This window comes from Alosa pseudoharengus, unplaced genomic scaffold (genome assembly GCF_046254945.1).
Source record: "Alosa pseudoharengus isolate Yale_2024_CS ecotype anadromous, Long Island Sound unplaced genomic scaffold, YU_APseudo_1.1 YU_APseudo_1.1_scf_6, whole genome shotgun sequence".
In the NCBI taxonomy this organism is placed as follows: domain Eukaryota; kingdom Metazoa; phylum Chordata; class Actinopteri; order Clupeiformes; family Clupeidae; genus Alosa; species Alosa pseudoharengus.
The window spans coordinates 18938367-18963576 of record NW_027468848.1 but is presented as its reverse complement, the minus strand read 5'-3'; the positions used below and the strand labels follow the sequence as shown (position 1 = coordinate 18963576).

General features: G+C 43.5%; 1 protein-coding gene across 1 annotated transcript in view; it reads right to left on the bottom strand.

Moving 5' to 3' along the window:
- Positions 1–15879: 15879 nt before the first annotated feature.
- Positions 15880–25210, bottom strand: part of LOC143106838 (transmembrane protein 132C) — a 160117-nt gene continuing 150786 nt past the window's right edge. The window contains exons 7-10 of the mRNA XM_076271313.1: positions 23412–23617; positions 20813–21086; positions 18858–19049; positions 15880–17127 (exon numbers count right to left, since the gene is read on the bottom strand). Coding sequence (XP_076127428.1) covers positions 15880–17127; positions 18858–19049; positions 20813–21086; positions 23412–23617 — 1920 coding nt within the window. The remainder of the gene's footprint in view (positions 17128–18857; positions 19050–20812; positions 21087–23411; positions 23618–25210) is intronic.

The window sequence follows — 25210 nt, the reverse complement described above, 5'->3', positions numbered from 1 at the left end:
TGGATTTACCTGCGAGTGTGCTGCCCGTGTCCTTGTCAAAAGGGATGGGAGGACATGCAGCAGATGATCTGTCTGCTGGTTGCATGACAGCCGCTAACACTTCTGCATGTGAATCACTCCGCCGAGTTGAAGTATTGACATAGTTGCTAACCAGTGACGGATGATGTGCCATCCTACCCACACCAAGTCCCATCTGACTGATTGATGTCATATGAAGAGTGTGTGTGTGTGTGTGTGTGTTAACAGTGGTGGGCACAGCTCTGTTATCTGGGAATGGAATGCTTCCACCTGTGTGGGTCAGAATTTATTTCAGGTGAATGAATCAGGGCATCCTGAAGGGCTGAGGAGTTGGGAGTTGTGTGTGAGGGATCGCCATTCAGAGTGGAAGACATGGAAAAACAGACAAACACACAGCAATAGGAGCCTTGTGTTTTGGCAGCACACTGCTTGTTGTCAGGAGTAGAAGTATTCTACTGTTCTGTATGAGGGATAAAGAGCTTTGCTCCTTTGACTACTGAACAAATTGATCATGCTTTTTTTATTAGCTGCATTCTCACTGAGTGTCAAAAACAGTTCACCATCATAAATTATTCTAGAAGCACTTTTAGACATAATATAGAAGATTACAGAGATAGTGCCTAGCACACGTTTTGTTCCGTCATGGTCAGTGGTTTGAAGAGTGCATCTCCAAAGAGAGAGAGTCTCTGCAGAAAACCATTACACAACTGATACCTGCTTTGATGTCATGTCTCATTTAGAGATGTTAATGGCTGCAAGCTCCAGTCACCCATGGGATAAACATAACATTACAGTGACTGTTTTTTTTCTTTTCCTGGTGTCAGGACCCTGTAGAAAACGCATCTCACTGAATTAAAGGTCTGTTCATCTAACTGACTTCGGGGCGGAAGTAGACACCTGTCCAGTAGACGCCAGCATCTGTCCAGCGGCCTCTTAACAGACTTCATTTAATCTCCTCTTCTACTCTCCACAGGCGGTAGTCACAATGGCTGAAACGTCGGTTTCCGAGACTAGTGCTTGCCTCCTCTGAGATAAAGATGAGCAGCATGCAAAGGGGACTCACCGTCTAACTTGGAGCAAAGCAGAGGACAATGGCAAGCCATAAATCACTGCTCGTCACTGTGATTTCACATACGGCTGTCTCTGCAAATGATGCGCGAATCAAAGGTCGAGACAAAGGAAACGGCTGTGAATGGAAGATACAGAGGTAAAAGAGTGAAGGAATAACACAGGGGGATAGAGATGCATGTTATACAGCACAAAGACCCAGTGGCTGCCTTCCTCCTGGCAGCCCAGTAAACATATCATGACCCAAGTGGAGAGGGTGTATTACAACTAAATTGGTCTGGCGAAAGCTAAAAAAAAAAAAGAGCCAACGAAGAGGAGAAAAAAAGGCGTGCTGATCTTCAGCTTCTCAAACAGCTTTTATCCCACTGACATCCCAAGGCTATGTTATTAATGAGTGTAGGGGAGGGAAGGAGTGAGAGAGAGAGGGAAGGAGAGAGGGAGGGAGGAATGAACGGTGTGAGGCCTGCCTGAGCTGTGGCGGACGCCGTGGCCAGGGCCGCCGAGCGTGGCGGTCTGGCGCGGCAGACCTGATGTGCTATAACAGGCTCTCGCCTCGCCACTGCTGGTGTGAGGACGCTGGGGGTGCGGAGTTAATTTCATTCAGCAGAACAGAGCTCAGCCATCTCATTACGGAGCGGGGAAATCAAGTCTGTGTTGTGTTCGTACAATACCATGAATTACTGGGCTGCGTGAGCAAAAGTGCAGGTGAGCGAAGGCTAATGTATGTTGTCTATACATTCAGTTCACATTCACATACAGCAGATCCTGTAAATCAGCTGGTTTATTTACAGCACAGCACACAGTTTATTTAGTCATGCTTTCAATATCCATATAGCATAGTAAGTTAATGCAAGTGTATCTGCAAATAATGTACAACTGCTGAAAGCTGCATCTGTCAAATTTTGCTCCAAATGTTCAGTTGCTTGTGCTTAAAATATTCAATGTCTATACTACTGGATTTGAGTAGTGTTCTGTTGTTTGCCAGAGGCATCACAAAAGCATAGCATAATCTCCACTCGCCAATGAGAGTGAAACAGTGAAACAAATCTACTAGAGCAGTGAGAAATTAGGAAGTTTGTTCAACAAGCATGCACAAGGGGGCAACCACTTGAAATGGCAAATGGCAGGATGCCACAGCTAGGTCACAGATTCCTGGTCTTACATGTAAGCGTGGCAGTGGGGGCCTGCTCAGTCCTGCATAATAAGCCCTCTCTCCTACAATCAATTGGAGGAGGAAACAGCCGACCGATTCCATTACAATAGCCTTCCTGCAAGAGGAAAATGAATAAATATTAATCAAGCATTGATTAAAGTGTTAAGAGGATGGCTCATTATTCACACCTCCCACAATGAGCACCCCACCCCACCCCACCTCACTCCGTCACTTGCCCTCCACCCATGCCCCCCATCTCCTCTCTCGCTCCTCAAATGGATTATATATTGAGCAAGCATGAAGAGAGAGAGAGAGAGAGAGAGAGTAGAAAGTAGAAAGGAGACAGAGATGGTGGGATGGTGGGATAGTAGGATAGCGCATGGTTGCTCAATAATACTTGGGGGGCCATTGTTCTCGCCGGCCATTACTCACTGATGTAACAAACGGAGTCAGGATCCATAGCAGAAACAAAGTGACAGTGATCTCACAAATGCAGAAAAAAACGAGGCAGAGGAGGGAGAGAGGAAGAGGCACTGTAGATTTTGTGTGGACCAAAAATACGGCCGGGGTCAATGCAGAGAGTGATGAAGGGACCTTTTAGAGAGGGTGCAAGTGGGGAGATGGAACAGGTATGGGGGAAGATCTGTTCATGCCTGGTAACTATATCTTGATAAGAAACTGAGGGATGAATTGTGGTTGCCTTAGTCACTAGCCCTAGATTCCTGACAGAGCCTTATGTAAATGTGTGCAGCAAAAGGCATCAGGAGCTGAGAGGAGGCCAGGAGAATTAGAACACATTTCATTACTCACACAATAGAGAAAAGTCAAACAAAAAGATCAATACTGAACCACCCAAAAACAACGAGATTAATGAGAAATTTGTTTAATCTAGAATCCTTCTCATCTCCCCAGTCATCTCTGCTGCATTACTTGTGGTCGAGCTGCTTGGTCAAGCTTTTTACATGACTGGGTCGAAAGTGTTGTTTTAATCAGAGTTGAGTTTCTTGGCATCGATTATAAACATCATCCATCTTATAATAATAATAATAATCTTTATTTATAGAGCGTTTTTCCTAAACAAAGTTACAAAGTGCTTTACATAAAAGAATAAACAGAACAAAATTAAATGAGTAAAAACAATACAAATAACAATAAACTTCAGGAATTAGACAGAATACAAGGCAAAACAAAACCAAAACAAGACAAAACCAAACAAAACAAAAATTAAACTTAAATAAACTCTTTAAAGGCTTTGCAGTACAAGTGAGTTTTAAGAAGAGATTTAAAAAAATGTCACAGAATCAGCTAACAGCTCAGGCAGTGCATTCCAGAGCTTTGGGGCTAACACAAAAAGATCTGTCCCCTTTAGTAGCATGTCGGGACTTGGGAATAGTTAATAAACCTTTGGCTGCAGACCTTAATGTGCATGTAGGACTATAGGACACTAGCATATCAGAAATGTAACCAGGGGAAAGGCCATGAAGAGCTTTAAATGTAATGAGTAACATTTTAAAATCAATTCTCCAGCATATTGGGAGCCAGTGTACTGATGCTAGAACAGGAGTGATGTGTTCATACCATTTGGTCTTATTTAGGAGCCAGCTGGCAACAGAGTTCTGGACTATTTGAAGCCTGTGTAAGGACTTTTGAGTGAGACATGTGAAAAGAATGTTACAATAATCCAGGCGTGAGGAGATAAAAGCATGTAAGATGGTTTCTGTGTCTTTGAATGATAAAATAGGTCTTATTTTGGAAATATTCCTTAGTTGGTAAAAACAAGATTGCACAAGCTTTGCAATATGGTGTTCATATGGTGTTGCCGTCAAACCAGATGCCGAGATTCTTTGCAACAGGCTTGACTTCATCCTGTAAGGGACCTAAAAATGGCAAAATTTGATTCACTATGTGCTGGGATCTAATTACAGGGATCTCTGTTTTGTGAGAATTTAGCTGGAGAATTTTTTTTGACATCCAGCTTTTAACATCACTAAGGCAGTCATCCAGTGAATTAAGCTTACTAGCATCTGAGGTTCTAAGTGGAAGTATCATCGGCATAGAAATGAAAAGCGACTCCATGTTTCTGGAAAATGTGACCAAGGGGAGCATGTATAAGCAAAATAAAATTGGTCCAAAAACAGACCCCTGTGGTACACCATATTTAATAGAAGAATATGAAGATGCATAGTTGTTCACAGAGACACAGAACCTTCTATTTGACATAGGATGTAAACCATTGCAATGCAGTACCAGATAATCCCACCCAATGCCTCAGCCTGTTTAACAGTATGCAGTGATTAATTGTGTCAAAGGCTGCCCTAAGGTCCAGAAGTATCAGAACAGAGCCCAAGCCACCATCAGCTATTCTTAAAAGGTCATTAGTAACTTTCAGTAGTGCTGTTTCAGTGCTATGATGTTTTCGGAAACCAGATTGAAACCTCTCAAAAATGTTGTTATCAAGAGCAGAATGAAGTTGATTGGACGCTATTTTTAGATATAAAAGGTAATTTAGATATAGGTCTATAGTTTTGAGGAAGAGGGATCAAGCCCCAGGCTTTTTTAGCAAAGGGTTCACACAGGCAGTTTTAAAATAATCAGGGACACTACCATTACACAAGAAACTGTTAAAGATGGAGAGAAGGAAGGGCCTAAGAGATTCTATTACCTCTTATAGGAACTTAGTTGGTACAATATAAAGAGGGCTGGAAGACACTTTCATATGAGACACAGTTTCTAAAAGTTCAGATATGGTGATGATATCAAACTTGTTCAAAATATCTTGTTGAGAATGGGGATAATACTAAGATAAGACTGCTCATCATATTACAACATTCTCACCTCCACAGTGTCTTATAATACAAACGAAAGAAAATAGTCAATATTGTGAATGTTGGAGAGTACTGTTGTATTTCAAATACAAATTTAAACATCTCCGCACAACTGCACACTATTTAAACTTGTGATAATGTAGGACAGGTACAAATGTGCCTCCCCGCCGCGGCTACATTGTGAGTGGGTGTGAAATGAGATGGGAAATTATTACATTGTGCACTGATCTACGCCATTGCATTGGGAAAGGCATTCTTTGAAGTGAAGATTTTAAAACTGCATTTTCCTCTGTGGTTGAAAAAGGAGGGGGGAGGAATTGAACAATTTGGATGGCCATGTGGAAGGAAATGGAGGATGGAGGAGACAACAAAAGGGAGATCTACTTTTATAAAAATGACATTCAACCAACTCTCAATCTTTTCATCTTATCTGCGGCCCATGCCAGGAGAACATCAAGAGATTTACAAGCTCGGCTGCATTTTAAAATTGAATCCCTCTCTATATCTCTCTGCAGGCTGTGGACAGTATAAAATTCTTGCCACATGCTTTATACCTCCATTTTATGTGGTTTTATCTGTCCCGACTTAATTAGTTTAAGTAAAAAGGGGCTCCGGTGTCTTGAAATAATAGGGCTGTTAAAGGGCCAATTTATGAATTTATCAATACAAAACTTTCACTCCAAAACCAGATTCCTTTAGCACCACATAAACAAAGGGTTCTGACATTAGTTTTTTTCTCACTTTAAATACTTACAAGGTATTCTTTTATCCAGCCATAATTACTGTATTGCCATTTAAAGAAAAGACCACCATGTTTTCATTGTGCCTATATGACAGCTTTTATTATATGGTGACCAGCTGAAATAATCAAGTTAGTGGTGAATATGGGCTATTGTTGCTATACAAATTGGCGTATAGTCTTTTGTACATTCAGTACACCATACCCATGTACTGTATACATACTGTTTCCACATATGATACATTTATTATGTTAAACCATAGATGCAGGTTCCAAACACTGAAATCTCTCTCCACTCCATTACCTGCCAATTACACCTAGATGAGAGGGAGTGGAAGTCAGGGCCTTTTATTCTCTCTCTCTCTCTCTCTATATATATATATATATATATATATATATATATATATATATATATATATATATATATATTCTATATATAGTATAGCTTAGAGATTTCCAATAAGCTTTGGCAGAAAATGTTATATATAATATGTTTACCACAATCCTCAAACTGCTTTGACCACCATTTGTCCTTCAGTCCTTCTGAGTGGCCAGTGCTGAGTTTTATTTTGTTTCAATAAATGATGCCCATGACTAGTGGATAACAAAACTCTCTTCTGAGCCGCACAGAAGCCCACTCTGGTGGCGACGGTTGTTCTGTGGCCAGCCCACAGAGAGTGTGCCGCAGTAGAGGATGCCCAGCGATGAGGGGAATGTAAAATAAGCGTTATAGTGCTGGAGATCTGAACGTCCCCAGACAAAGAGAGAAAAAAAAAAGAAATAAATAAAAGGCAAAAACAGAAAAACACTGATATGAGCATTCAGCAAGGCATGGAAAAGTAATTTTCACACCGACTGGGCAGTGGAGGGAAGATGGAGACTGTTAATCTATTTCAGATATCCCTTGTAGCTCTAGGATTCCCCGACAGAAAGGAAGAGAGAGAAAGGGAGAGAAGGAGAGATAGAGAAAAGAGAGAAAGGGGTAGAGATAGAGACAGAGAGAGAGAGAAGAAGAGAGAGAGAGTTGGAGAGAAAAGTAGATCAAAGTAATCTGTGTATGAAGCGAGTCATACATCACTAGGATGGTCATGCTAGGGGGCTTGGGGACGGGGGGGACCAGGGGAGTTATCGGCCATCTGCCCACAGAGGCAGCCCAGTGCACTGGGGCACCTACACAGGGGGATGATGGGAAGGCGTGGTCCTCCGCCTCCTCCTGAGATCACTGCGGGCACTCCTGTCCAGATGCACCTGAGCTCAGCTCATCCGCTTTGGTGGAAAACATAACAGGGTGACGAGGACAGAATTTAGAGGCAAAATTAACTTATAAATACTCCTCCCTCTGAGCCACTGTTTCAGACCAAGACAACTGGAAAATAATTCAAATGCATATGCATGCTCAGGCACACCACACACACACACACACACACACACACACACACACACACATTGACACAAACTGTCAAATATACAGTTTGTTGGATAAAATGTTAATCCTTAGGATCCCAACAGCATATATATGCAGTCTTTATGCAGTCAAACACAAGAATGTGTTTATCATATTCTTTAAACAGGAGGTCCTAGTTTGGCCCTGTGTCTGTGTACTCTAAATAAAGAAAGAGTAGCCACACACTCTTTTGAACTATTTATTCATTTCAGCATTTTCAGCTTTCATTTTGGGATTCTGTGTACCCTGCCCACAAAAACAATTACTGTTTTCCCAGAAAAAGAACACAAAATATTTCCAAAACAAATAAGCAAACAAAACTACTTCTTAAGGCAAATGAAAACCTTGCTGTTTGGATGCATTTCCTGTTGTATTGGCATTGTGAAAAAAGTGGTTCAGTTTTGTCTGATGCTGCTGTGGTAATCAACACATCCCTTGTTTATTTGATTTAAACGAATTAATGTCCTAATTGGCAACATATAATTTGTAGTCATGCCTGCTAGCCAGACTAATTGGAAGGGCGCTGGTGATTGGGGCGTTTGCTTGGGCGTGACTGGAGACCTTCATGTTGCATCTACAAAGTTATTCACTTCAAACCGTTGGAAAGCCATGTGAAATTCAGATTCAGAGTATAGATGGATTCTGGTCATCTGAAACCACAAGTCCTTATAATTATAGCAACTAGTTCAAACCTGAGATGAATCTCGTGTGTATTGTTTAATGGCTTTTGGTGCAGTCTGTAGTTGTTTGTGTCACTGTGCAGACGTTAAAACTACTACCCATTAAACCAACATTGTAGTTCTTTTACCTTAAAATAGTGACTTCAAGCTCATTTTAATGCTACAATACAGAGAGTGTCTGACATTGCCGATGCATGCTCGGTACGTATGGCATGTACCATTGTCATGGGTAGGAGCATGACCCCTTTTGTAAGTTTCAGGTTAATTAGGTACCCCCTAATCAGTACGCTATGTTGAAAATTGATGAAAAAGGGAATTCCTACATAGTGTTACTTTAAGCCACAACAAACCACAAAGCACATTCAAACAAGCACATAATGAATACATACAGACTTCTATTGTTTATTTAATGCTACACAGTCAACCATGATTAACGTCATTACATGTCTGACAGATAAAGTAGGTCCATAAAACGGCAAAATTATTTTGGACCAGGTAGTGGTGATTATGGTGTCCTGCTGTGTATCCAGCGTGTCAATGGGGCTTATTCTAACCGTCTCTGAGTGCAGCCAGAGCCTAATAACTAATTGCCATACATTTCAAACATTCAGCTGCCTGGATGCCACCCATAATTCAACCCCCCCCCACCCCTCCACACACACACACACACACACCCTCCACTTCCCCTACCTCCCTACACGTCTCCTCCCTTCCCATCTCCAGACTCCCAAGCTGTCGGACTAAAAATATACAGCCTTCATTAAATAACTCAGAGTGGGAAGAAATGGATGGGAAGTCATTTAGGAAGATGAAATGGGCTGAACCTCAAGCGTGCATCACCCTCATTCGCCATACATCAAATCAGTAAAGGGGGACAGGAATTGGAAAGTTTTTCCGAGGCAGAAGGGGGCAAGGAGACGACGAGACGATGGTTGACGATGTGCATATGCTTCTGTGATTAAGCTGTTTCTGGGGAAGGGGGAAGGAGAGTGTGTGTGTGTGTGTGTGTGTGTGTGTGTGTGTGTGTGTGTGTGTGTGTGTGTGTGTGTATGTTTTGGGCAGATTGGTGAGGGCTGTTGTGCAGAAAGATGTCCTGGGCAGATATCTCTGATCTGTTTTTAAAACACCACGTGTTGCCTATGAGGAACTGCAAGAAACTTGCGGGTGCGACACCTCGTTGTAGGCTATGTCAAAAGGCTATGCCACTCCAAAATGTGTAAATGAGAACAACTGAGAAAAACTCAGGTGGCAGGCCTGCTGTGAAACTATGGGCATGAAGAAAGTCATACATCACCATGTCTTGAAACAACAATTGCCAGATTAGTCAGAGATTTGAAATGAAAATGTCTTCCCTTCACTACGTCCTTGTCCCTGTTCCTGCCTAACCTTTTATATTGGACTGACAACCCAATGGCCCTGTCAGTGAATCTGAGTCTCTCTGTGCTACTTCACTGTGAGGTTCATGGAAACAATTCACTGATGGGAGGTGGCGGGGCTGTACCAGTACCTCTCTGATGGCATCCGCTCCAACCTCTGAGACGTGCCACAGCCCACGGGTACGTTTGAGCATATTTCAAACAAAAAAATGCATATGCACAGACTTTAAAGCAAAGTTAGATCACAGCTGAGTCAAAGCATGGTGTGCTCATCGGCAGACAGAGTCCCTAAATCATTCATTGAGCGATGCATAGATGCTGACATGACGACAGATAGGCCTCTTCATTTATTAATGATTGACATTCAGGGCTTTGATGGTATATCCAGTTTTATATTGTAGTCATATTTTTCAATCTGCCCGAGCACAAAGAAAATGGTTTCTCACAATGTGACTCATTACTCCCATGACCATATTTCTGTATCCTTATTAATAGTTTATCAAGCTCTGATTCGCTGGTAAAAGACTGGAGAATAAGCCTCTGAGATCACAGGAGCCTGATTTTAGGTAGCCATTGATATTATGCACTTGTTGATATTCTTTTTTATGATTAATGGCTCTTGTATCGTTTCAATATACTGGATGGAATCTTTTGACAAAACCTTTAATCATCCAGATCAGTTGAAATATTCAATACTCAGAAGCTGGGATGAAATAGAAGTTATATATTTTGGGAATGTAGTGTCAACCCTTAATACTTCTAATATTGCATCAGAACTATCAGAAAGGAGGACAGCACTCTGTGCTTCATGAAATGACGGCTGTGGCAACAGTGAAACCAGTGAGCTTCTTGTTTCCCACACTGCTCAGGTGGTGGCGTGAGCTTCTGCAAATGTCACCTTTGATATGAAGTTGTTTATTCAGCAGCTGCGTTCTCAGCCCTATTAGTCTGGTTATACAGCGAGACAGAGACCGAGGGAAGAGCGCAGAGAGAGGAAGACATTGGTCAAGGCGCTCATTTATCAGGTCAGCTGTGACCTAATGGAGCGCATGCCACTGCTGGACTGGTGGACGTGAGAGGCACAGAAAAGGGCCATCTCTCTTTATGGTGTCTGCTAATGTGCTTGCACAGAATTGAACAATGGTGGATGGGGATTCAATCCACATATCCTGACTTTGAGACTTAATTTCACTGAACATTGCATCCTACACAAGGGCTTGGTTAAGTACAGTATGCCTACCACATGAATTGAAAAAAAAAAGTAAAACCAATTGTAAAAAAATCATGTAGGCCTATGTGTGCTCCCCTGAAAAGTGCTTCTTTTGTAGGCTTACATAGTATATGTCACTTGACTGAATTTTAGATTGAGCTGGATTAACACATGCCTATGTATGTTTGAGTTAATCAACTGTCAGTTTTCTTAAAAGCATCAAAATCATACTCCTAACCAAAGACATGCACTTCTGGGGTGTTTCTATTCCTTAGTGTATAGACGTCAATTGCACATTATAATAGATAACCCTATAGGGATTAACTGTTAGTGGGAGTTCACTTTTAATATGTATTAAAGTGAGTGTGCCTCCTAGAAAGCCTGTGGTAAAATCTCTGAGGAAACATACATGAAGGAAGTAAGCCCTGCAGCTAGCCGCCCCAGGGGAGTATTTGGTGTGACCGCCTCAGGAAAATAACAACCTTTCCTGAGGGCAGTGCTGTAGCCGCTTACTGTTGGTCTTGACGGAGGAGAGGAATGTCGTCTATGGGTCTCGCCTGCTCTATCACCCTCCTGAGTAAACTCTGCTTGCACTTTGAGAAACTTCACACGCGCCATGAATGAAAAAATAACACAAACACACTGGTCTATAGGTTAACTATTCATCTCGTGTCGGGCGACAGGTCTGGGCTTGGGCTACCTGTGTCTAGCATCTGTCTTTGGTCGCCATCCTGCACCGCTAAGCAACGCTATGGAGCCGGTTAATGTTTGTGGAATGAAAACGAAATGTCACGCGAAGACACAGACCACTTCCCTTTGGCTCGGGCTCCGCAGTCATTTTTCTTGTTAATGTAGCATGTCGAATTTGTAAGGCGACGGCGTGAAAATGAAAGGTTGCATGTCTCACTTGGCTGGCAATATGTATTTGATAACTGCAGTAAATCAACGCCGTGGAAGGGAAACACATGTTAATGGAAGCCACTAAATTGAAATAGAATTTGTTTGAAAGGGGAAAGCTGAGCACGCGCCAGTTGGAGAAGGCAAAGACATTTATTTCTTAATTTGTGTGTGATAATGTGACTGTATATGGGGGGGATAACATCTAATAAACATCTGAAAAGTAGAAGTTATTCTGATAAAGTTGTGTTAATGGTTATAGGGAATAGACTATTTCTGCACAACTTCTCCCAGCACCAGGGAGTGACTGTGGTACACGTTCAGCACCACGGACAGCGACCGTGGTGCAAGGCTACGTCCTCAATAACGTTGGGACGCTGTGGAACATTTCACAAGAAATTAGGATAATTCTCACCATTATTGGGTATAAAAAAAACATTACAAAGTGGCAGAGTCTTTAAGAACTAACTCTGTATAAGCCTTTGGCCAAATAATGCAACATGTATGAATAATGCTCCTCAATGTGAAATGGAAAATAATCTGGGGATCATCTATAATGCTAATATCATTAAAATATTCACAGAATCAAGATAAATCTTTGTAAACAAGAAACAGGGCTGAAAAACAATATTGAATGGCTGTGGTCTTTGGGACCTCAGATAACACTGCATTTCTATGCTCCATCCACATATGCAGGTTAAAACTTGACATGATCCAGACATGCCACCATCTTATCTAAGCCCAAGCTCAGATGGACTCTGGCCAAGAGATCTGTCCTGTGTTTAGACCAATCAAAATGTGTAATTGTTTTTGGAAATCATTGACTCTGCTTCCTTTCGGGCTAAAGTGGAGAGAGGCCATCCAGCATGTTACTAATGCAAAGTTCAAAAGCCAGCATCCATGATGGTATGGGGGTGTATTAGTGCCTATATGGTATGGGTAGCTTGCACATCTGGAAAGGTACAGATAATGCTTAATGATATGTATATAGGTTTTGAGCAACAAATGCTGTCATCTAGATAATGTCTTTCCCAGGGAGGTCCTAGAATAATTCAGGTAAAAGGTGGCAAAAGGTATTCTGCACATTCTGTCTAGCTCCATAGTAGTCAAGGTAACGAAATGGCAGACACCATTCTTCTGTGTATACGTTTAACCTGCAGCTTGGGCTTCAATTCAGTGCCTCCCACAGTACCACAGTGGCTTAAAATATACTGTAATCATGATATCATATATAGCAAACTCACACACCTTATTAAACTAAATATCAGGTACATGACGGGTGTATATAGGAAGAAATGATGTGATATTTTCCAAAAGTCTTCTTTCTCTGTTAATGTCACCATTTTGAAAATAGATAATTAAATAAAACAATGGTAATGCCAGTACTAGGATGTACCACGACACATTTATTTCCTTCAGAGGTTAAAATGGGCTCACATAAAAAGCAGACTTCAAAGGATGTGTGTGTATGATTACACTTGTCATTACATCTCAGAACATCTGTGGACACTAAGTCCTAAAAGCATGCAAAGTGCATATCTATGATTACATCTAGTATCATTAATATGCTTTCTGACTCTCAAGAGTCCTGATTAGTCAGTGTTAAAGCCAATAGCAAAGTGCTATGTAGTGGGTTACATGGTTGTTAAGAAGAAGCACTGAAAAGAGAAATGAAATATATTTGTCTATAGATTCAGGAACAATTCAGATGGCTGAAAACATAGTTTATTTCCAAATGAAGGGCCTCTCAATATGCCTATAGAACATTACATGGTTTCAGGAGGACTGAAAATTCATGTATGTTAAAGAATTAGGATTAAACCTTTTTCTGTCTGAGTAAAGACATGGTGGAAACACCTGAACAGAGGAAACGGTATCTGTACACATATCTTGTGTAGTGGAGTGAAATAAGTGACAAGAGACATTGGTATGGGGAACATTTCAAGGTTTTATATACATATTCTTTACTGTTCAGGTACACATCCTCATATTGTAAAAAGAGGTATGGAATACAAAAAAGTAAAGGAAACCAAAAAATTAACAAAAAAATGAATCTACTACAATGATTCACAGAAGGCCAAGTGCTCTGACTGCCCAGAACACTCACACTTGCACTTTAATTAAGAGTACAAAAAATGGCTACAATCAGTCCATATAATAATGCTCATTAGTTGAATGCTATATTTTGAAAAGGGAACACTGGCTCTTTACGATTATTGACTGAATACTCATGGGAGAGGAGGCTTCGGTGACTGTATAGTTTTGTACATCACAGAATAAGAATGACTGCGTCTGAATCCCTGTTGAATCTCGTCGCCTTGAAACCTTTGTGATTCCTTTTTAAAATGTTATTCTTTAAAAAGCAAAAAATGTTCCACCCACTTGGCTAAACAAGCCATTCAGTGGTTGACAGATTCTCATCAGTGCAGCAGCCTACATTTTTTATGGGAGTGGTATTTTTTCCCCCTACTGAAACCTTGGCTCAGAAAATTGCTTTCTTTTCTGGCGCCCCACACAGTAGTAATGTGCCAGAGAAGTGAGCTGGACATCCTTCTTGTGGCCATTTCTTCCCATATGTTTTTTTGTGTGGCAGGTCCAGCTATGTGGCAATATAGCATCCTGACAAGAAACAAAATGTGACCCCAGCATTGATGGCCTTGTATCGGTATTCCTGTGCAATCCCAAATTCCATGAATGTTATGATCAAGGGTAAGGAATGGACCTTTAAAAAAAGCAAAACGTTCAGTTTCCCAAAAACATGAGAGTACTGACTGTGTCTACGGCCATCACAGAATGACTCAAGAGAATCTCACCTACAACTCTCTCAGTTATGAAGATCACAGCCATGTACAGTGTTTGGGAAACTAATCCAAGATGGTGCATCAATGCAAAACCTTCTGTTTCACTTCTATGCAAAATGTACAAAATTAACCATGTAGGCCATGACCTAGTCTTGCTCTTCAGAAGATTTTTTTGTGATTTTATTTACATCCTATTTCATGTTACAGTACACTTACAAATAAATATTGCATTCTTACAATCTACTTTTTCAGATTTCATCCTATCAATTTCTCTTTTATACATTTGTTTTTCTTTTCACCTGAGCTGTTCAAGAGGTCATTTTTGCCTCTTCTCACCTGCAAGAATTGTCAAATAAATTAGAGAGTGGAGAGATACTGCAGGACAAACAAAACCAATAATGGAGCAAACAGACACCTTGTGTCTTTGAACTTTTGGGAATATCACAAATAAAGTTTATGAACACCTTTGAAAAGAAAAGAAAAAACACCAAATGTAAAACAAGCATTCACACTCTGACCATATATGTTAGTAGAAGAATATCTATCTGTACAGAATAATGTTCACCTATCGCTTAAGAGACAGTTCTTTCCCTTAGTTCTAGATCCTGAAGTGCTACTTTTGAGACCAACCGTGGAACTTTTCCAACTCATCCAGGCCTAGGAGGGAAGGGTGGAGCTCCTTGCGCTACTGGTATGGTTGTGCAGTCGTCCTAATACTGTACACAGACTAAGGGAGGGCAGGCAGCGCTATAGTGAGAATAGCATGAGGAGGAGGAGGAGGAGAAAGAGACCACCACAGCTTCCTCCGATTGTGCAAGTGAGCGCCTCCGTCAGCCACAATGGGACACTGTGAAGGACGCTCGAAAAATCTCTTTCTCCTTTCTCCAGTTCAAACATTCACTGCAAAAAAGGGTGGTAGGGCGGCACTGTTACGTTCATAAGCTATTAAAGGATTTCTAATATTTTTCTTAGGGCTGGGGCATGGTTGGCACAGGTATGTTCTTTGTTGGGATGTCTAAAAAATGTTCCCTACATGGGCAGTTAAAAGCCTACGTGATGGTTATAGTTTTGGGTTGATGTAGTCAAATTCGGGATGGGATTAAATTATGTCTACAAGTGACACAAAGCACATCAATTTTCGAATGGGGGTGGTGGCAAAGGTGTGGGGGATAGCCAACCATCAATGTAGATCACAGAAATGGATACAACTGATGGAGGCAGTTAGTGTTGGTCACTGCATGAGATGGCACACACACACACAGTCTGCGATGCTAGATAAAGTCAGAAAACACATTTTTGAACCAAAAAAAAAAAACGTTAACTCAATTCTCGCTCTTCGAAATTCTTATGCTCAAATAAATGTACACCATTCTTGTATGCTTTTACGTGGTCTCACCATCCAGTGGTTCATTTTCACTTAGTTACTTTCCACGCCCTTGACTGGCATTAGTTCAAGTTCTCAGAGCCAGCCAGGGCAACTGTTCAACACACCCATTCACCCCTCACCCTGCTCAGTCATTGTCATGTCAATCAATGAATGTCACTTGCATTGCATTCCAAACTACTTGACGTCGCCTCGTCAAAGTCCTTCACTAAAAGTAACAGCAACCGCAAAGGCATTACAGGTGAGATTTGTCGAGTCCAGTTCCCCACCCCAACATTGTGTTCTCACAGATTGTCTTGTAGCCTCTCCATGTAGGTTCTGATCTCGGCCGACTGCCCCAAGTCCATGTCTTGGCACACCCACTTGATGTCGTCTTCGTTCCCGACAAGGATGGAGTTGGTGTAGGGCCCTCCTTCGTCGGGAAGCACCGTGGCGAAGGACGTGAATTTGACCCGCTTGCCCTTGGAGGCCCGGGGAGAGTTGTTCAGCGGCTCGGCCTTGCCCGACTGGTCCTTCCCCACGCACGGGCCGCGCGTGTCGGAGAGAGTCCGCGGGAGCGTCTGGCCGTGGGCCGACACGCTGCCCTTGAGCGTCCCGCTGCCGTTCAGCAGGTACTTGCTCTCCTCGCAGCTGTCGCTGCGGTCGATGGCGGTGGTGCACTCGTCCGTGTGGGGCAGGGGGCCGTGGTGGTTGGCGTGGTGGTGGTGGTGGTGGTGGTCCATGAGGTCGGCCTCGTTGCCCAGCCACACCCAGTCGTGCGCGTGGTTCATGTTGCCCTGCTCCAGCACGGGCAGCTGCTTGTGGCGGTACTTGAAGGCGAAGCTCACGCAGTTGATGAGAAAGACCAGGATGGCCAGGCAGAAGACGCCCAGCAGCGCGTACATGCCGATCTCCAGGTCGGACAGCCCGCGCGGGCTCTGGGTCAGGTCATTCTCCGCGCCCCCGGGGAGCTCCACCTGGGCGGGGAAGCTGGTGTAGTCCACGGGGTTCTGGCCGCCACTGCCGCTACTGCCCCCTTGCTTGGCCCCGGCAGATTTTTTGGTCACCGCGGTCTTGGCTGTGGTGCTCACTTTCCTCACCACGCCATCCTCGCGGTCAGCCGCGGCACTGGTGTACTTGGTCAACTCGGAGCCCGTTTTGCCCTCCTCGCCCTGACCCTTGTTCCTCTGCTCACTGGTGCTGTTGTCCAGGCCTCCCTCGCCCTCGTCCTGCCCACCTCCCCTGCCGCCGCCTCGCTGCTCCACGTCGTTCTGGCCGAACTTCACCCGCACGTTGCCCACGCCCATCGCCAGCACACTCTTGCGTTTCGACTTCTGGCACGTCTCGGAGATGACCATCTCCACCTTGACCAAGGCCCCCTGGCCCTCTCCCTCGGCCTGCACCACGGGCCACTTCTGCGGGGACTCCTGGTAGGTGGAGACTACAGCCTCGTCCAGGGAGGTGGCGGTCAAGGTGAAGTCCCGGGGGTCGTAGATGTTGAGGGGCGTCACAGAGCCATCGCTGTACTGAATCCAGGCACTGATGACAGCTTCCTGAAAAGCAGGAGAAGCGAAAAACGACAAATCAGAGGAGATAAACTCAAAAACTCAGATGTCACACATTTCAAATTTAAAACTATGGAGCACAGCACACAGGAATCAAACAAGATGCAATGCATGTTGTCTCAATGAAAAGAGGGCTTTGACCTTCAGAGAGCACATGAAATGCTTCTTTTTAGAGTATGACTGCAAAACCCAAAATGTTGAAACCACACAAGAAGCACACAGACTTGGTACAATATGCTGACAAAATAAGACCAGACAGCTGAGGTTGTTTTTAGTCTGGAAGAAGGCAGGATGTTTTATTTCCCTGGATAAAATAGGGACACGGCTGTTTTATTTTTAATCAACACTGTGCCTTGCATTGGTAAGACCCAAAACAATTAAAGAAGAGTGGTTAAATGTGTACATCAGGTGCCATTGTTTTTACTTGTATTTACTTGTGTAAATGACTAAGTAATTATGTGAATTAATCACACCTAACACCTTTGTGCACCTCACACTTTTTCAATGAAATAAAAGGTACAAGCACATGGCATGCATTGTAACGTAATAAACATGTCCATACACCATACACAGATACTAACAAGACCACACACAATGAACTCAATGGGTTTGTAGGATAAAATATCAGTTCAGTTGCACATACTCTGCAAAGAGTATTTTATATTACCATACATTAGCATAACAAAGAAAGCTACAGCAGCAACCATTAGTGGGGGAAATAATTATAATAATATTATTATTAATATTATTATCATATTGCATATAACACTTTGCCATATGAATGTACAGGCACCCTGTTAAATCATTTAGCTTTTCTGTGTAGACATCTGTAGGACTGAAATAATGTTTGAGTTTCTAATCTCCAATGGTAATTTAGGCTACTCCCCGCAGATATATGACTAAACTGCTGGGAATTGCTCAAGGCGAGTTGGACACATTATCTCCAACAAAGCATAAGAATTTAGACCTGGAATGTAGCTCTACCATTTAGACCTATTAAAGGAGCCATGCTTCAACCAGCGCTTTTAATCAGACAGAAAATGATTCTGACCCTTGCTTCCCTTTTTTGTGTGCTCTGTTCACACCCTCGGAATTACATTAGCAGGGTTAAATATGTGCAGTCGGCTGCACATCTGTGTGTGCATCCAAGTGTGGGGTTCGAATAATGACACGACACCTCACTAAACTATTATACACTTGCACCATTTTTATCATGCTCCCATTAAAGTTCAGATTAGCCTCTAATTGGCACTCCACTCCTGTACAATGCTTTTCAAGCACATATGAGGATGACGTGCATCATTCAGTGACCAATACATACTTTTATTTTTAATCAATGTTTGATCATCTCATTTTATTATCTCTTTTTTCTCTCTCGTGTTTTTATGTCTCAACTGTATATTCTTGTTGCATTGCTATCCAGCACGTAAGGGGCTATGATAATGAAGTCTGAGTGAAGTAAGTCACACCACTGGCAAAGCACAAGCTGCCCAAAAAACTAAAGGTGTTTGAGTCGTGACTCACTCGGATCTTTCACCTGTGTCTTTAAATTAACCCATGAGTCGCGAGTCTCTAGTATCATTAACTCGGATCAGTTGAGTCCTACTACAATTCAATCTTAAACGATAAACAGCGCCACACACAAACTCTTTCAACATTAGCTAGCCTCCTTGCCCTAGCAGACAAAAAACAAGATGGATGTCGTGTCTGTCCGTCACCTGTTTGGGTGTGTGGAGGAGGTCCTGTGCAGTGGTGGTGACGTAGATGGCTCGGCCGTCCGCAGGGTTGGGCAGCAGGGACAGGCTGAGGGAGGCCACCAGCTGGACGCCCAGATCTGAGATGGTCACCTTGTCGTCCAAGACCGTGACCGTCTTTTCGGCCAAGATGGAGTCTGAGAGCGGTGAGATTACCTGCAAAACAAGTGCCAAGGTAATCATCAGTGGGCTGCATGAAAAGCCCCATTCATGTCTAGGACCCCATTCTGCCACTGCAATTCCGCTTAATCCCCTATTAAAGAAAAGCTATCATTTTCACAAAGCCTGCATTCTGCATTTGGTGGCTTTCAAAGCCAGATGGTTGCTTTTTACCCTTTACAAACCCCCTACTGTGATTTGATACAAAAAATAAGCAATAAATAACCAAGCCTGCGCTGAAATCATAAACCAGAATGAACAGTACAGCTGAGTTAACCCTGGTGGTTTGTTTAAATCAACATGTATTGAATCAAAATGCGCAAACCAATGATCAAAAAGCAATCACACTAAATATTATTATGAAGCAAGGCTTTGAACCGGTTCACGGAACGAAAATGAAAACCAGAGACTTTTGATGTTTTGCTAGGAACAGAAACAAAACCAGAAACTGAACCAGAAACCACCAACAGGAAACCAAAGCATAGTGTTAAACACCACCAACAGGAAACCAAAGCATAGTGTTGAACACCACCAACAGGAAACCAAAAGGAAGGAAGGCTGTGATTTCAGCACCAGGGAAATTTAGAATAAATGTCAACGCTGAGCAAAATGTCTTCATGCCAAGGCATTTGTTGACTGACACCACTGGGATTTCCAACAGCGACAGAGAGAGAGAGAGAGATAGATAAAGAGAAAGAGAGAGAGAGAGAGAGAGAGAGACAGAGAGAGAGAGAGAGAGAGAGAGAGAGAGAGAGAGAGAGAGAGAGAGAGAGAGAGAGAGAGAGAGAGAGAGAGAGAGAGAAAGGGGGTGGGAGACATGGAGATTGAAGCGTCAAGAAATCAAAAGAGCTTAGGCGCGCTAAACGGTGACAGTGAGGGACAAGCAGTGAGTGCGCGAGCTGACACTCCTCATTCATGGGGAATTTCCATTAAACTAGCCACAGCAGCTCCTCCCAAAGGGGGCCGTCACAACTCCGGTCCCAACTCCACGCTGTACCAGTGATGTACCAGCAGTACAAATGATTGCCTCCACACACACACACACACACACACACACACACACACACACACAGACACACACACACACACACAGAGGCACAAAGAGACACATATTATGCCACTTCATCTGATACCTTTTTTAGGGCTGTAAGCAGCAAATTGAACAGTGATCTCAGTTTTCTATCCTGGGACTGAGCTTGTTAGCATGTAGGTACGTAGATGTGGCAAGTCTCACCTTCACACCTGATGTGACAGATGTGTACTGCGTACGTAGTGTTGTCAATATCACAAGACCTGCCTATTCCTGACATACTTAACAGGCACAAAGGTACATTATGAGATAGAGGTTTACGAGCCATGAACACATAAACAGATGCTGGAAGCAGTCTGTCAGTGCCACTTGCCCTCACAATCAGAGTGCACATAGGGGAGGGGCAGAGCTTGTTATGAGCGCCTTGGGGGTGTGGGAATGTCTTCCTCAAGAACTACGTTGAGACCTTTATAATGTGGCCTTGGAGGTCTTGGTTAGGTTGGATTCTTTGGTGCCTGGGGCAGCTGAAGCACAAGTGCCAGTATCTGTAGCACATTCAGGTCCAAGTACCCGCTTGGGTTCTGGCCCACAGTCATTTCCTGCTCCCAGACCATCTTTTTCTCTCCGACTCGCTTTTTGTCACTCTCAAATATCAACCCTACATGGTGGCAAAAGGCACAGGCCAAGGGCAAGAGCCGAGGTTTAAGGCAAAGGTGCCATCCCGGCGTACCTGGATGGTTGTGATGCCCAGGTCTCTGCCCATGAGGACGCGGCCATCGATGAGGCGGGCGATGCGCGGGTCCTCCACCTTGAGGTAGTCCTGCACCATCTCCGTGATGTCCGCCTGCCAGTCCGCGCCCAGCATGTACACCAGCTCCCCGCCCGGGTCCGCCGGCTCGGCCACGAAGTGGGTCAGCACCCGCACCAGGGCATACTGGTACTGCAGCGCGCAGCCCCTTCCTCTCCTCTCGTCGTCCTCGTCATCCTCACTGTCCCGTGTGGGCCTGGTGTCAGGAAGAGGGGCTATCCGTTAGCCAACATCACACAAGTGAGTGCAATGACAGTGTCAACAGTATTGTATTCAGGGACTGTGCCGTAATTTCCCAACTATTAGGCGCTGTTTATATATTGATTTTGCAAAATTTCTTCAACTATGAGGTTAATACACGGGGGCAGTTAATGGTATTAATATGGCTTTGTTTCTTTTAACTTGCATAAAACACTGCCCTGCGGCATATACACAATGCAGCTAATACACAGGAAATGACTGTAGGCCTGTAGTCTTTAGATGACTGGATAGAAAAGCACATCATGTGGTCTAAGAGGAGGCTTTTGGCTTGCGGGTTTATCACTGACGGAAAGCTGCTCACATCCTTGTTTACAACAGGTGCTGCATTCACTGAATATAATTCTACATGATCACTCTCCAATTGGCATGGGTCAAATAATTGATAAAGTACAACATTCTTGATAAATGTTTCATGCATTACACAGCAGAACAATTCTAATTCAAACTAACTTTTAGATTGTCAATTAAATGCCTGACTGCATAGAACACAAATAGATTTTAATATTTACTAGAACTCATTTTTGTGATGTCTGCATTTGCCTCCAGGTTAACACAGCTTGAACTCTGTTATAGGCCTCTGTGGAATTTCAAAATCTAAATTAGTCCAGCACTTTTTTTTCAGACAGCATATTTACTCTTTTGCCTTTTTAAAGCATTCTCACAGATACAAATCTGGGTTTAAGTTTTGTCCACAACTGGAAAGCATTTCACAACACATAACTGCAACCTTAGACAAACATAGACATATAGACAATTTGTACACAAAACATTTGCCAAAGGTAAAAATACACCAACACATTTCCACACATTAGATGCTCAAGGCACCTTTCGTGTCAACACCATAATGTGTTAGCTAATTTAGTGTCATCCTGGCTTGCTATCATTTCGAGTCCAATCTGAGGGTTTTATCCTTGTAAGAGGCTTTGATAGTCGGATAATGGTGTTGCTTGGAGTGCTTTTAACACTACCAACTGCTTCCAAGTTGGGCATCACAGTTTTACAGTGGCATTGTGCTCAGAGGCATGTGACTTGGCATCTCACTCGCAATTTTACATTTTCATATTATGCACCCATTATCTCCTTATTATCGCCTCTCATAAAATCGACAGGGGATGCCGGAGATAAAGCTCTTAATTATTCAGATGTTCACGTTGAACTCTCGGTTACCTCCCGATCGCATGCAGACGCCTCTTCTGGATACACTCCTCCGTTGATGAAGATGGCCAAACACTACACACACCAATTCCTTCATATCCTCTCACAAACACAATGTACAGCTAACAGCTGGTGCAGTAGAGACTGCAGAGAGTAGTACACTATAATATTGCATTAAGGCTATGGATTTGGAAACAGTGATACAAACCTATTTATACTGTATTACTATTATGAATCAGGCCGTTACATCCAGTTACATCACTTTTACTGACTAGAACAGACACTATCTAAAGCCATTATCTCACTATTCATAAATAAAATATGACACCTATGAACTGCAACAGGTATTTTAATCTCCCTCTCTCTCTATCTCACTCTCTCTCTTACACACATACACACACACACACGCAGATGCAGACGCACGCGCACACACACACACACACACACAATCAGCTTTGCATGACTCGGGTCTCTCCAGTGGCGAAAGTGGAGCTCCCCCATTTCACAGGCGTATGCCGTGGCGTGATCGGGGCGACAGGAGAAATTGGCCAAATTGAAAGATGAGTGTGCGAGGAGACAGAGAGCGAAGGCTGCGGTCCCCAGCGCTGCCGATAACAACGCAACTCATCACGCCAGCCGGCCGGCCGGCCTCCCGAACGAGCCCCCGGTAACGGGGGCGAGCTGCCTCCTGGGCGAGCGGAGATTAGGGTGCCGCTGTGACGTTGGCGGCAGCTCAATGAGACTTGGATGAGAAAGGGCTAAATGAACTGGGAGCGTGATAATCAAGAGCAAGGCTCATTCTGCAGCCCTGCACAGAGGGAGGTGCCCAGGTGCTGCTCACTGCTGAGTGAGAGGATTTGAATGTGTGCAGCCAGCTACCTCTCTAAACTACTACTCTAAAGAATGGTTGGCAGTTACACACACACACACACACACACACACACACACACACACACACACACACACACACACACAGGCACACGGACACAAATGGACACATAGATACAAACATCTTTAACCTAAGAAATGAAGAAACAAGCTCTTGCTGACAGTGAAAAACACACAGACACACACACACACACACACATACATATGACGCACACACCTTTTGTTGGAGAGGATGGGCACCCTCCAGCCTTTAACCTGACTCAGCTCGGTGTCGGAGACATCGATCTGCAGGGGCAGGCGCGGTACCCACACGGTCAGCTCCAGTTGCGTGCTCAGGTACAGGTAGGTGAAGTTGACCATCAGGGACTGGCGCCCACGCATCTCCTTCCCATTCACCAGCACCGAATCACAGCCGGGGGATACCTGGGAGCACACAAGCACACAGAGGAGGCAGTCAGCAATGTGTGTGTGTGTGTGAGTGTGTGTGTGTGTATGTGTGTGTGTCTGTGTGTTAGCCAAAGCTCGTACTGTATCTTTCAGACAAAGATAAAGCCAAAGGGGTTTGAATGTGTGTGTGTGTGTGTGTGTGTGTGTGTGTGTGTGTGTGTGTGTGTGTGTGTGTGTTTGTGTGAGTGTGTTAGTTAGGGCTCATATCTGTCAGACAGAGATGAGGCCAAAAGGGTTTGTGTGTGTGTGTGTGTGTGTGTGTGTGTGTGTGTGTGTGAGTGTTGGTGTGTTTGTGTGTGAGTTTGTACGTGTGTGTGTGTGTGTGTGTGTGTGTGTGTGTGTGTGTGTGTGTGTGTTTGTGTGTGTGTGTGTGTGTGTTTGTGTGTGTCTGTGTTGGTCCAAATGTGTGTCTATGTTGGTGTGTGTGAGTGTGTGTCTATTTCAGAGATCATGTGAGGGACATGAGTTAAAAGGTGTTTCCTTGTATATATATATATATATATATATATATATATGTATGTAGGGATAGGGAAGGGCCTGACATGTACTTCCACTGTGTAATTGCCTTGGTGACAAGTGCAGAAGGTCTAATCTAAATATACAGCCCTGGAGCCTGTTCCATGCCATGAGAGATAGCTAAGGTGGTATGCATGCATATTGTATGTCCCTGCGCTTGGTGTGTTCAGTTGTATGTATGCATTAGAGCGTGTATGTAAATGCAAGGCTTGGTGTGTGTTTATGCATGTCTTTGTTTTTGTTTAGCTTAGTTGTGTTTATGTATATGTTGAGAATGTGTGTCAGAGAGTTAGTTAGAAATAGAGAAAGAGAGTGAAGTAGAGAGAGAGAGAGAGAGAGAGAGAGAGAGAACAAAAGAAAGACAGAAATACATGTGCATGTGTGTGTGTGTGTATGTGTGTGTGTGTGTGTGTGTGTAGATATGTATATTTACTATGCCGTGTATATGGTAGTGAGTATTCCCACACCATGTGCCTGTGCTTTGTCTATGATAACACTGTTTGTTGTGCTAACTGGGCTCGGTGCTGTGTGGAGCCACACTGCTCAGCACAGCATCATAGTTTGTTTTGACAGGACTCCGTTGGTGTCAGCGCCGAGAACAAAGCCGCCATTTACACACGTCACTCACGACTGGTCTCCCCCGGCGGAGATCTCCCGCAAACTATTTCATGAACCTCTCTTCCCTTCTAGTCAGACTACGAGTTGTTTGAAATTCTTCATGGGCATTGACATTTCCTCCCTTAAAAATAGATGAGTAAAACTCTAACCCCTTTGCTCTAGTCTACAGATGCTCAGCAATGCTACACCCCATCTCCACAAAGTCTGAAAGGGTGTGACAGTGTGAACCATGCTGCTGTTGAACCAACTGCTGTCTATATGTTGTTTTTTTGTGTGACTGTGTGTTGGTAAAGTAATGCATTCACTGTTAGGCCACCTTCCCATGATAGAAGGCTGCTGCTGGAGTCACTGCTGGCATGGTAAAATTTTACTGGCTAGGTTGATTGTGTTCAATGTTAGGTCCTTTGGTTTTTCACTAATAACTCTAAATTAATT